A 13,762-nucleotide genomic window follows, 5' to 3' on the forward strand; every position below is an offset into this window, starting at 1 on the left:
GTCTTAGTCATTCTTCACTAAAAAATACTACATAATTCTTACTTGGAGCTAAACCAGTGCAACCTTGTAATTCAAGCTGTTCCATGCTCAAGGTGAATTCAAGCAGAAGGTGCTGGTTTTCTTAATTTCTAGAGGTGTCTATGGAGGCAAACCAGGAGTACAGTAAACGGCACTGCTGTTCTCTTGTAGGCAATACAAGAGACACTTGCTGAAATTGAATTTTTATTGAAAACCATTTTTGAACAGCAAGGAAGTTAAAAATTCAAATGCTTTATTTCAAATAGAAACTAACTTACAACAAATGAAGCAAATAAGTGATGGCAACATTGGCACTTAAACATCTTTTAAACCAAATATTCAACAAAAATATATGTCAGCTTATAAGTACATGATCTACATGTGGCAATATATACAGCTGAGTGAAAAATATAAAAAGAAATATCATTCTGCTTAAGAACATGATAGTGAAGACTTTGGTAGCAAAAATGTCTTTGTTTTTAAAACTGTAGTCTTCAAAGATGCTTCGTTGAATTCAAAGACTGGAAATTAAACAGCTCTATCCCATTACACTGCTGGAGGTTACTGTCCACGGGTAGTTCACTAACTATTGATCCTGTTGGAATCACACAGTGATAATCGGCTAACGCAAGGAAAAAGGCAGAGTGGGAACAGTTGATTGTACACAGGAAGACCACCAAACCGATTCCTCATTTTCGCCGACACCCCAAAACCTATTGCTCTTCTTGCTCATTGCTGGTGTGAAGACTGATCTTCTGGACTTCCAGCTCTTCTGCACTGACCATGGAGGGATCAATGGCCGCATACCGGGTACCATGGAACTGCAGTAAATGGATCTGTCAGACATGGAAAACAACACTGAGACAGGTGTAGAAGCATAAGGTTTTGGTAAAAGAGAAACATTCCTTTGGAGTAATTTTTGTGAGGGCCAAATCACGTCTCTGGAGTACAGGAGTTCAGAGAAAAGACAGAGGAAATGGGGAATAGCCAAGACCCCAAAGCCAACCATCCATGAACATGGCTGCTCCCAGCCCTGCCCTTCTGTATCAGTGATCTGGGAACCAGAGCAAACAGCACAGGCAAGTTAGGAGCAAGCACAGAAAAGGAGTTTCCTACTGCTGTTCCAGCTATATGTGTTAGCAGATTGGGTTTGAATGCAGAGACTCACTTGAATATATAGGTTGACCTCAGCACTCCTGCAGAGATATGGGAAGTTGCCTCCTGTTTTGAGATGAGCTCTTCTGGCATTAGGATAAAGCTTATACATTTCTTCTTTTGCTTCAGTTGAAAGTGCGCTTTGGTCAAACACCTACATAACAAGTCACAGCAATTAGTTCTGAATCTAATCAGATATTGCTTATTAAATCAGACTGGATATATGCTGCTCCAAGAAGCAATTCTCAGCTTCTCTGTGGAACAGCATTAATGAAACAGAAAACAAGCAAACACATTAGGCATCAACAGCTAGAAAGCTAACATTGTGATACGTAAACATAGGGCTGTGTTACTGCAGAGTATCCATAATTCAACACAGAAGAGTCACAGTGTTGCCTGGCCAGTAGATGGCTTATCTAAGTATGAAGTTAGATGCTGCAAATATTTATTGCGTTGCTAACAGAATATCCAGGCCCCACCTGCCAAGGGGAGGAAATGGCATTTAAAGAAAAGGATTATGTTGAGATTAACTTACATCCATAATGGTTACAGGGATGTCTCGAATTTTATGAGGTTCTACATAGGAGTTCTGGCAGTTGAGGGTAAGTCTTGAAGCGAGCTCACTCTGGCCCAGACTCTCCAGCTTTCAGTAGAGAGAAACACTGATTAACAACATACTTCACTGCAGGAACTTAATGCAATATTAACAATACAGCCAAAGAGAAGTTAGTTTTAAAGAGAAACATGACTGCACTTCAGATGAAGATTATAGTTCCAACTTAGTATCTCTCTGCATGAGACAAATGCTTAAAACATGTTCCATTAGTGCTTCTGCCTCCAGAGCATGGCCTACAGACAGATCCCAGCACTTTCTCCTCTTCCATCTCAATTTCTTAACTTCCTCTCTTAGGATCTATATAAACAAAAGAACTGTAAGGCAGACTGTCACAGCATCAGTTAAATTGCTGGGGCTGTGAGAGTCAACACCTAAGGATCCATTCCTTACTCTTCCCTTCTGGGCAAGTAAATGAAGAAAACGGCAGAAATATCTACAACCTCCTGCTAAGTAAATCTTCTACAGAGATCGACATCACAGCCATTAGAGTACACAGCCACCTACCCTGTCCACCATGAAATCAATCCCATCAGCCATTTCAGGATCTAGAGGACCAGATGCAAAATTCCCAAGGACAATTTTTTTCAGCATAAAAGCAGGCATCAGCCAAAAGCTAAAACAGAAAGAAGATGTAACAATCTTCAAGCACCCAGGACTCCAACATTAAGATGCTTTGTTGTAAGCACTCCTTTTCCTTGCACTGTGCTTTAACTCCAAATGAAATCCTGAAGAAGCTTCAAGAGCAGAGAGATGGAAAACCTTGCAGCTAGGCGCTTGAAATGCTCTGGGAAGCTGTTAGTCTTATATCGCAAGAGTGTATTTTAAACGTGGTGAATAACAGTTCTCTTACTCTAAACAGTTTAGCTAGAAACAGGCAGAGTTCTTAAATCCAACCACGCATCCACAGAGGATCACGGAATGACTCGTCTGTCAAATTCCACACTCCCAGTTGTGAAAATTTCCATTTTCCTCATGGTGTGGATTTAAGAGTCACAATTATTCCATCCTGCACCTCCCTCACCCAGGCTGGAAACAGCTTAGACATATGTCTGACCAGATCAGCATGACATTTCATTGCAAAAAAATTAATGCTACGAATCTGATTGCTTGTCTCAGTCTTCCTTACCTGTTTGCTGTCCATGTCTGATTGAAGATAGAAGTGTCACTAAAGGAATTACATAGGATCAGAGATTGAACTCTGGGAGATTTGTGTGTGTATTCAGCAAATTTTTGAGCCAGAAAGCCTCCCAGAGAAGCTCCAAAAAGGTGAACCTAATTCAAGGAAAAAAAAACCAGATCATGTTACATTTGTGAAATAAATGACCTCTAAGCACAACATTTCATTACAAAAATAAGTCATTCCAGTTTTACTCTATCATACCCCCCCTTTTTTTTTAAAAAAAAGAATCACTCTTCTATTCAGCTTCTGGTTTTATGTGCAATATAAATGTGATAAATACTGAAAGAAAGAAGTGTTTCCAGATCACAGTTCAAATTTCCGTGTGCTTATCAAGCTTAAGGAAAAAAAAAAATCAAACATTTCCCTTTGTCTTCAATAGCTATTCCAATCCAAGATACTTTATTGTGGTGTTCTGTACTACGTGAGTTAGGAAGGATAACTTCCACAGGATCTCATGAAAAACTGAAGTTAACCAATACAATTTAATAGGACTAGAACAGCAGTTGAATTTAGGCCAAGTATGACAATTTTCAAGGGTATTCACCTCCAAAAATAAACTAGTTTCAAATGTAAAATTGCAACACAGCCTCTTTATTTATAGGCTACGTTTTTGTGCCATTATTTTATACACTTGCTCTTAATTGAGACTCTTTCAAACATCAGGTTTTTATTGCAACTGTATGTCCATTTCCCCATCTCAGAGCACTCACTTTATCCAGCTGAAGGTGGTCTAACAGCTTTCTGAATCCATCACAGAACTCAAGGTGATCCCAGTACACCGGATACTGCAACTAAAAAGTCAGAAATAGCTGGTCTCTGATCAGTACCCATCATCTGTTGGCTTCAAAGTCATACCAATTCTCACATTAAAGGTTTCAAGACAGCAACCTGCCTTTTCTGTATCACGAGGCTCACGCTCCTCAGCAAGGTCCCTACAGCTAGAGAATGTGAACACCTCCCCCTTGCTTGCACAAAAATACACAACTGAAATCACTGCAGAGCAAGTTTGTTGGGGAAGGTGCAGTGTTGCTTCATTCTGTAATTGGGGGGTGGAGAGGCTGGAATGATTCTTCAGTGATTCCATAGCACATCAAGTTGGCAGGTACAGAAATCATTAACTGCTGCTAGAAAAACAGCAGTACTCCTAAAGCCATACTGTTCAGCAGAACTATGGTTACACAAATCAATCGTTTCAGTTCGATTCAGGAGCTGAAAAGCCACAAACCAGCATGCTGTTAGGATTTTAAGGAGTGACTTAGCATTTGCAGTTAGGCAGGCTAAGAACCAGATTATGCACCATCCCTAAGGCAAACACAGAAACCCTGAACTAACCCAAACACTTGCCTCATGGCTAACAAAGATCCAGCTGGAGGCAAAGATGACTGGTGTCCAAGGCACACAAGGGAGAAAACAGACTGAGAAGTCAATAATGTGTATGCACAAGGCTCTGGTTAAACACTGCCATAAATGTACAGCAGATTTTTAGCCTGGATCTGCACGCTGCATACTCTGGAATACAACTTAGAATCAGTTTTTTTGTGGATTCTCCTTAGTCAACACTAAGAAGTTCATCTTCATTATCCAACCTCTGATTAGAGCAACAAGCACAAGTACATTAACTTTGACACAACTGAGAATACTCACAGCAATAACTCTGTAGCCCCATCCAGTCAGTGCCAAAATTTGCTGGAAAAACACATCTGCAGTTCCACTTACAGGAGGAAGAAATATGAGTGGGCACCGAATACTCCTAGGTCCTGCATCATACAGCGACCAGACTTTACTGTCATCATCATCTACTATTATCTGGAAAGAGAGAGGCACAGGAGGGAGAAGAAACACACAAGGCAAATGACGTTCTTCAGCCAGCTTCCAGGATTGCTTATACAAAACTTCTGTCATCTAGTAAATATTATAATACTCAAGACTCCTTTGAACAAGACCATCTTTTACTCTTCTTCACAATAGCTTTCTTCTCTAAGGCTGTTTACTAACCGGAATTACAATGTTTGTGTGAACACTGCGGGAAAAAGCCACAGCCATGCATTGTCAGACCAAATGCTTTGTGTGTCCTGACACAAGCTGGATAATGAATACCGCACCTTGGGAAATAAGCCACCGTGCCATGGTCCAGGAGAGACCCAGGAGGTCAGTTTAAGGTATGAGAGCAATAGCTGTAGGCTGGAAGAGCCAGCACTGCCCCCAGGGGCAGCTTTTTAAACAAGCATTGATGTTTGCATTCACTGGACAAAAGCATGTGTCCAGACCTGTAACATCAAGCCTATAGAATTAAGCAGCTAACACCACAAATTATTGATCTGAAACAGTTATAGCTGGCTGCCAGAAACAGAGGCGTACACAAGTCCCAAAGCAGCACTGCAAAGCTGACCTGGAAAGAAAAATGCTTCCATCATCTGGCAGCATCTCGGGAACATCTGGAGTGCCTACGACACACAGCTGCCTGAAGCAGATTATTCACACGCAAGCTGCTATCCTTAATGAGTAGTTCCTCATACAGTGCCCATCTCAGGGCAGAAGCTGGAAGTCCTAGCACAATTAGTATCTTTAAAAGTATAAGGATTAGGTAAAGGTCTTCTTTTCTAGCAGTGCTGAGCCTGACTTGTTTTTACAGGGCCTGTTCTACCAGCAAACTGTTTTGTATATTTAGGATGCTCTTTCAATGCTCCACAACCCAGCAAAAGCGTGCAGCTCATACCAGATCAACAAGCACAAACCTCTGGAGAAAGTCTGCGTCACCCAGTGGGAATTCATCTCCTCTGTATCAAGATTTTATAGCTTTTTGAACAGCAATATACAAGCACAATTCACTTTCCCATCACAGCAGTTAAGCTTCTCAGGGAATCAGAGAAGAATAGTGTATCACAAATCAGATTTGCTTGACTAACAAATCTGCTTGTAATAAAGCCAGTATTTCAGGCTCTGGGAGCATGTGAGAAATCACATGATGCTGCTGTTTGTAAAGTCTCTACAAAAATAAAAGAAAGATTGCATACCAGAGCTTTCAGACCACTGAAACGATTTAAAAATAAGCCTTGTATAAAAGCCCTCCCAGCCCCCCAAAACAACCCTTTGCACACAACTCCAGAGCTCCAGGCCTTGCTGTTATCAGCTCTTATTCCATCAGTAATGTTGGATCCCTTCAGGGTGGCTGTCAGTGGCTACTACAAAGTTTACCTTTAGAAAAATTTCCAAAGCCAAACCATACTCCTTGAAATCACAAAACCAAAGTTAGTTCACATCAAGAGAGCTGAGGCTCAGAGATAACGTTTCTTTCCTCAAGCCCAGACAATGAATCAATGGGTTTAGACAATTGTTCTATTTGATTTCTAGCCACACACCGGGTAGTTTAACTCCAGCTCCCAAACAAGGCTAAGCGCTGCTTAGGCAGACAGCAGCATGGTTAACTGCTGATTGGTAGGTCACCAGCCTTTTCTTGTTCTGATCAATCAATCAAGATGCCTACAGTTTACATAAAGGGTAAAATCTGCACTGCACTGAAACAAGGGGCAGAACTTCTCCCCTCGAGTTTAGCAGAGCCAGGGTGTCCCCCACTGAAGACTTCTAGGAAGGACTTATCTAAGACAGCAAGCAGTGTATGCAAATGGCGGCTCAGAAGCAAGGCTGAAGACTTAGTTTACAAATGTTCTTTTCTGTGCTGTACTTCCTATATCTGACAAGAGCAGGAACAGCAATGAAGCTGTGCACTTCCTGCTCCTGTCAGGAGGAACATCTCAGCCTGTTTTCAAACAAACTGCTCTGGCTCTGCTTCCTTAAGTTGATCTGACAGCAATAACGTGCTCACCAGCAGTAATGATGGTTGGTGATTCCTTCCTCTGTATTGCATGTGCTTTGCCTGTACTTTTGGGGGGATAATGCAAGCAAATGTATTCCTAAAGACTGCTTCAAAGATTAATTACATCTTCAAATTGTGCTTTTTTTTTCCCCTCTCCTTCTCCCTCCAGAAACAGAATTAGTTTGTTTATTTCTACCTTCTTCATACCTCACATTCATCACTGTGGCATCACTTTACTTTTGAGTAAACTGAATCACTCAAGAGGGTAAGGTACTCCCTAGTCTGAAGGTCACCAGGTCAACAACAGCTTCAGCTTACACATGTCCTCATTTATGAAATCCTGAGTAGTCAGCAGCAGCTGAAGGCAGTGGCCCCGGCAGGAAGCTGCAGCATCACACAGCCCTCACAGCAGCAGCAACGCATTCCGTTGTAACCACAACCTCCAGCTCCTTTCATTTACCGTACTGCACCCCATAAAGCAGCACCTCAGAGCACCCACATGTCTTTCCACTGAAATACTGCCTTCCGGCTTTGCTGGCCTGGTGAGGCATTGCTTGGAGGCAACAGCATGGCACAAACAGACTCAGCAGATCTGGTACTGGCCAGAAACAGAAAGAAGCTGGACAGCCAGAGCCTAGACAGAGCATGCATAGTCAACAGCAATAGATCTTTCTTATTTACAGAAGACACAAACCGGCAAAAATGAATGAGAAATCCTGAATGGAAAATCCTACAGCCCTTAGAGAAAGCTACACGCCACTCAGTGGAAATAATGCTAGACACATTTAAGTGTTGCTCCTTAGGTTTGGGGATACAGTCCCTTTTGTGTGGCCCAGCTGCAACCAGCCTGCTGTTGAAAGACGCAATGCTGCTCTTGCCTCTGCTGCCAGCACCATCCCCGAGTTCCCACAGCCCACACAGCCATCCAGATTAGGGAACTGAACCAGCTGGAAGTCAGCTTAGTCCCAAAACAAACTATAAAACACCCCTAAGCTAGACAGGTCACTGACTCTGCTCGACTTGTATGGTTACACTAGCGACTGAGCCTGCAGGAGCAGCAGACTGGGGTCTAAAGGCAAGACTATCCTTCAGTCTGGCAGGAACCTGGGCTGCTGCTGCAGGTTAGTCTGTAACCACAGCCTCAGCAAGCCTTATCTGCACAGGTACACGTGAGAGCTAGCCCAGGTCAGGAGCTACATACTAGTACTGCACTCCATGCCCTCTGCCACTCAGCACAGAGAGAGCAGAAGTTGGAGCACTGCACACCTCAAACACTGTCTTGTGGCTCAGTGAAAGGAAGTAGAGAAATCCAAGTGAGAGGAGAAAGTGGTTAGACAGTGTGGTTAAGCAGAAGACATCTAAAGGACACGCAGTAGAAGAAACCATTTGTTTTTCTCCATCATGATTAAGGCATCTTTCCACTCTCAGGAACCCCGCATGCAGCCCAACTGCCGAGAAGTTGCCTTCAGACACTCCGCTGTGGCCTGAGGATGATGGGTAGGAACTGTGGAGGTGGCTCTGGCAGCATGGCTGCAGTACACACAGGCAGCTCCATGACAAGCCATGCTCATGGTCCCCAGCACACGCTATCTTCTCAGAGTCTCCTCCTCAGGCATGGCTGGCATCAGGATGCCAGGCACTGCTGCCGTGGCTCACAGCTGCAAGCCTCTGCTCCCCACCACCACATGCAGAAACGACCTCCAAGAAGCATGTGAAGATTAAGAGCATGCTTTCACACACTCGTGGGACAACAGTTCAGGAGATAAGCCAGGTCACTAGCACAGCCACAACTGTTCTGCATTAACCAGACAGCTTAGTCTCCCCCACTACAAAGCAAGAGGAGACATTTCACCCACAAGTCAATTACAGCTGTACATACCTTTTTAAGAGGAACTGTGCTTCTGAACCAGTTATAGTCAGGAGAGACTTTAATCTCTCCCATGATGTTTAGAAAAAACACAGTTTAGGTCAGCCTGAAAAAAAAAGAGAGACAAAGTTAGAAATCAAGACAACAGTGTTACCTCAGGCAGCACTCAAAACTGTGCCCTACACATAAAGCATTTGCAGGGTGAGTTTGCTCTTATCAGTTGATTGTACTACCTCTGATTCACGCCAAGTTTACTTTTTCTCAGTTTTCATCACAAACCATTTAATTACTCTCCCAAGAGGCAGTTATCTGACTGCCTTACTGTACCAGCCTTATTATGAAATGATGCTTTTGTAAGAGCATTCCTGTGTAACAGTTGTAAAGACAACTGTGTTGCAGGCTGTAAGTGGCGTAAAAAGCTAAAGCACATTTTCAGTTTGTTTTTAATTTATAAAGCACTCCAAATTTATATCTAATAAATATTCATACAATTCACTCCACAGTTCAGACAATAGACTTACATTATTTCATGAACCTACTGCTTAAGCATTCAGACCACATTCTTCCACCTCAGTATAACTGACCCAAAGGAGTCCTAAAGCACATTGGGAACATCAGCTGATCCCAGGCTTAATTTATAGAAGAGCCCTGAAGTTTTAATTCTATCCACACAGAAGCTGACTTGTCAGGAGTTACCAACAAAGATACCTTTGAAGCACACCAATTAATACAGAACAAATTGATTCAGAGCTGGGTCCACACAGGAATGCCACTAATTCAGTCTGAAGTCAGAATGTCCTAGCATACATAATGAGTGTCTACTAATACTCCATTAATTAGTAATAAACACTTAGGTAACTTCTAGATTTAACTTTTTTTAAAGCAGCAAGAGACCATTATCTTCCATTTATACAGCAGATGGTATCAAGCAGTTCTGAAGCTTGCAGACTCAATAGCTTTACCCTGAAAGCCAACTGCCTCAGGAGATTATTTTCATGCATTCACACACAGCACTGAGCATAATAAAACAAAGCAACTTTTGCTCGTTACTTAACAGTTGCCAAGTATAAATCAATAGGTTTTGTTTCTTAATTCTTCATAAATTAAGACCTTGGTATGTCCTGCGAGTCACTCCATTTCTCCCTGCAGGAAAGATGCCGGTGTACAGGCTTAACTAGCTTATTAGGTTACAGCTGGATTAACAGTTATTTACAATTCCTCATCTTTCAGTCTTCATTTGCCATTTTCCAAGTACAGAAAACATGAATTTTAAAAGGGAAAGTACTTTCTAAATTGCAAGGCAACACACATCTTCCGCAGAGCAGGTGATACACCGCTCATGTCCAACAAGGGTTTGAGGTAGGAAATTCAGCTGCGTGGCCATTGTTTCAATTTTGTGCAGCTTTGTTTTGGTGCTTGCATCAACTATTCCGCTCTTTGGCAAGTCTGGCAGGTCTTAATCTGGCAGCAGGTAAAATTACAGCGGAGGTAAAAAGCATCTATTCCAACAACCTGCAAAGCAGAGCAGGCACAAAGATGCATTATGGGACTAAGGGGGACAGCTGGTCATTAGAGAAAGCAAACAGTAGTTCAGACTACCAATTCCTTTCCATAACCACACAACTAGTTTTCAAAAAGCTATTCACCAAATGATGGTGTGACAAAATTATGGCAGAAACAAATTACAGCAAATGCCTTAAACCAACATGTTCTCTTTGAGTATTATATTACAGCAGGTTCAAGACAGACAAGTCATGGTCAGGGCCTCACTACGCTGGGCACCGCACAGACACAGAGGCACAGGAAAGGAAGACTTTCTGCTAATAATTCTGGTTGCCATAAAGGGTCAGCAATCTCTTCCTGCTGTGATCACCTCTCTTCTTCTGCCACCTCAGTCTTTCAGCACTGTTAAGCTAATTTTTGTGGGCTGGCACATCACTTGGAAGCACAAAGCTGTCTATCACTAGACTAAGTAAGGAAATAGTATGATGCAGATTAACTTCGTCCTGTCAGCGTACCTCAGCTCGCACCACAGCAAGTTAAAAGTTCATCTGAAACCTAAATTTTGAGCTTCCCAGTTCACCTGTTACCACTTGTGGAAGCAAACCGTTGGCCACCAAGGCCTGAACGGATTTTCCCCAGCTCCTTTCTTGTAAAAGTGCATCTGTGACCACTACTCCTAAAGACTGCCCCACTTTTAAAGCTCGAGTAAACAGGTTTTCTTTGATTATAGAAGTTTTTGCTGAAGTTGATGCCCTATTACTGAAATATGCTTTTTCCTTGGCACGGAAATGCAGAATTAAATTCGCACACACAAATATTCTCGTCAACAACAACTATGTGCTCTTCCAGCCATAGAAAAGCTGAACCATGAACTCAAAACAGGGAACCAGGCACCAAAGGCAACTCAAATCACAAAGAACCCAATGCTGTTCATGACTCAGCCTCTAAAGACCCAAGTTTCATTTTTAGTAAAACCAAACAACCTGAAGAACTCTAACCTCTTAAAAACAATTCCTCTAAAGGAAGAATCACCTATGGATGTGTTCAGAACACTTGATAATATTGTCCTTGTGAGTTATCCCCGCTACACTAGTGACATGCTCCATTCATTATTGATTTAGAAAGACTTTGATCCTGCCCCTAGAGAGGAAACCCCTGTCGAAGTAGATTAGACAAGTGGCAACTTGCTCCTTTCCCCCGTGCTGTGTCTGTGTGAGCCAGGGCCGCTGCGCAGCCTCTCTCCCACTATGCTGGCCATGCAGTGCCCACTCCCACGGGCCAAGAGACCTGAATCAGCAACACCAGCAGAGATGAGCTGATGTGGGCTGCAGGCAAACACCCGGAGATGCAGGGGAGTCCCCAGGGCTACCGGTGCTTTACGAATGCCAAATGCAAGCAATAGAGAAAAAGAGTTACAGACAATTGGGCCACAGCAGCACGCGCCTTCCCCTCTTCCCCAGCGCTGTTACCACCGACCCCAGCCCCTGCTCCATCCCCCCTCCCCAACCACAGCCGGCTGCCCCAGCTTTGCAGGGAGAAGGGGGCAAAACCCTGCTCAACACTCCCAGCCTGGGCTCTCCCCCTCGCAGCACAGGCTGAGGCGGCCCCTTCCCCTGAGAGCCCCCCCAGGAAGATGAACCCCCAGAGCAGGGCTGGGCTTTGGGGTTCTCGTGGGGCTGAGTCCCAACCCCCCCCCCCAGCCCGGGGCGCCTCAGGGGTCGTGATAACCCCCCCACCCACCTCCGGCCCGACAGCCCCTCATAGCCCCCCGACCCCTCAGGCACAGCCTCGTCCAGGGGTAATGCTGTCCCGGCGCCTGAGAGACCCACCTCCCAGTGTTCTCAGGGCCCACCCGGCCCCACTGAGCCCCCTCCCCGGTCCGGGGCCCTGAGGAGAGGGGCAGGCCTGTCTCCACAGCGACGACCCCCCCACCTTCCCCCTTCGCTGCTCGGCCCTTACCGGCTGGGCAGGGCCCGGGGACGGCGGGGATGCAGGACCGCCGCTCTCGCTCTCCTTCTCCTCCTCCCCCGGTGCACCCAAGCGGGGGCACCCGCCGCCGGCCGCTACTTCCGGGTGCTGCTTCCGCGCCGGCCACGTGACGGGGGGGAGGAGCACGGGCGGGGCGGAAAGCGGGGCGGCCGCCATTGCTACCGAGGCGGAAGTAAGCGGTTCCGGCGCCATCGCTACTGAGGTAGAAGTCACGTGCCCGCGCGACGGGGCGGTGATTGGTCGGTAGGCTGTGAGGGGCCGCGGCCGGCATTAGCGTCCTTGCGGCGGGAGCGTCCGAGGAACCGGTTGCTGCTGTTGTTTCGCTGCTCGGCCGGTTCTTCACAGAATCGGGTTTTAACCTAGAAAAAAAGGCGCGGCAACTCCCTGGTTGTGTTTTATTCCGCTCTCTGCCGCCGCTCCGCTTGGCTCAGTTGTCACTGTGACCTGCCACTGCCATCCAGCGGGAAGGCGCGCCATTTTTTTTATATATGTAGAGAAATCCCGAGTGATTTCAGTGAAAGCCCTGGTGAGTGAAACGGCATGTGTTCAAGTCGGCGTCTTACTTTTAATATAGTAGGTTTTATCCAGCTCTCTTCATCGGGGTGTTGTGCAGTGCTTGTTCGTCTGATACAAAATCTGGATCTTTTCATCAGCTGGGTCTATTCCAACTAAATTTATTTTTTAAAAAGCTGAATTCAAGGCTATGCTAAAAAGTGAGTTACAAACCACTTCTACTGATGCATGTCAGTATGTCCCTGAGCCTAACCTGCTATTCCTGCCTAACTCCCTCAAAAAGCTCCCGGAAGGAAACGTGGTGGATTTAATGCAGATTAAAATCAGATTGGCAGGTGCCTGGCTGTCGGTGGTGGTGTTAAACCTGTATTTTTACAAAAGTTAAAATCCATCCAGAGCTTGGCAGAAATTTCAGTGTTCCTGCTGTATGCAGCTGCTGGCGACGTGCCCTAATGGCGTTTGCTGTAGGGCAGCTCAGGGTGGATGAGGAGGAGGCCCGTGGCGTATTCCTGTCTCCCAGTCGTTCCTCTGAACAACCGTTGGGATCAATTAGCTTTGTTTAATTCGTATGTAACAAGTAGGAGTTGGAGGCGAGTTGAAAGAAACGGGCCGATAGATACCTGTCGGTTGTAGGTGCGTTCTCCATGAGATACGTCTAAAGGTTGCACTTGATTAGGTTATATATATATACACGCATAATGTTGTGCCCTAGCTGAAGATCACCCTGTGACGCAAGGTGTCATTTTCACCTCTGTCCCAAAGTTGCTTCATTTTGCCTCAAGTTTTCAGCTGCTGTTTCAGGTTGATTTTTCACGAAAGGCTTTTCAGAAAACTATTTCTGGGATGCAAAGGAAATATTTTTCTCCTGTTGTATTTAGGAAGGAGAACTAAAAGGCGGGAATCGCCTGAAATACCGTGTGTACAGGGGAGGGTGCAGGGGTCTCCCCGTCGTCCCGACTACATTTCCCATGATGCAACGCGGCGGGCCCGGCGACCTCCCTGCACCGCTAGGACTACATCTCCCACGAGGCCCCGCGCGGACGCCGGGACTGCGGCGAGCGAGGCGCCCGCGCGCTGCCCGCTGGGAGCGGTAGTCCGCGGGGTGTG

At 45.2% G+C, this 13,762-nt stretch overlaps 1 protein-coding gene across 3 annotated transcripts; it reads right to left on the reverse strand.

The window, feature by feature from the left end:
- Positions 1-209: 209 nt before the first annotated feature.
- On the reverse strand, positions 210-12,243 carry SPG21 (SPG21 abhydrolase domain containing, maspardin). 3 transcript variants are annotated; one of them, XM_069798567.1, is made up of 9 exons: positions 12,113-12,243; positions 8,663-8,756; positions 4,614-4,775; positions 3,680-3,760; positions 2,916-3,061; positions 2,294-2,402; positions 1,709-1,816; positions 1,187-1,327; positions 210-854 (listed from the first exon to the last, which is right to left on the reverse strand). In XM_069798567.1, the coding sequence occupies exons 2-9, from the start codon at positions 8,723-8,725 to the stop codon at positions 732-734; spliced, it is 933 nt and encodes a 310-aa protein (XP_069654668.1). In that variant the 5' UTR covers positions 8,726-8,756; positions 12,113-12,243; the 3' UTR covers positions 210-731. The 3 variants fall into 3 exon arrangements, with proteins under 3 accessions (XP_069654668.1, XP_069654669.1, XP_069654670.1); XM_069798568.1 differs by lacking the exon at positions 12,113-12,243 and adding an exon at positions 11,983-12,059; XM_069798569.1 differs by lacking the exon at positions 4,614-4,775.
- Positions 12,244-13,762: the final 1,519 nt, after the last annotated feature.

This window comes from Haliaeetus albicilla, chromosome 12 (genome assembly GCF_947461875.1).
Source record: "Haliaeetus albicilla chromosome 12, bHalAlb1.1, whole genome shotgun sequence".
Lineage (NCBI taxonomy): Eukaryota > Metazoa > Chordata > Aves > Accipitriformes > Accipitridae > Haliaeetus > Haliaeetus albicilla.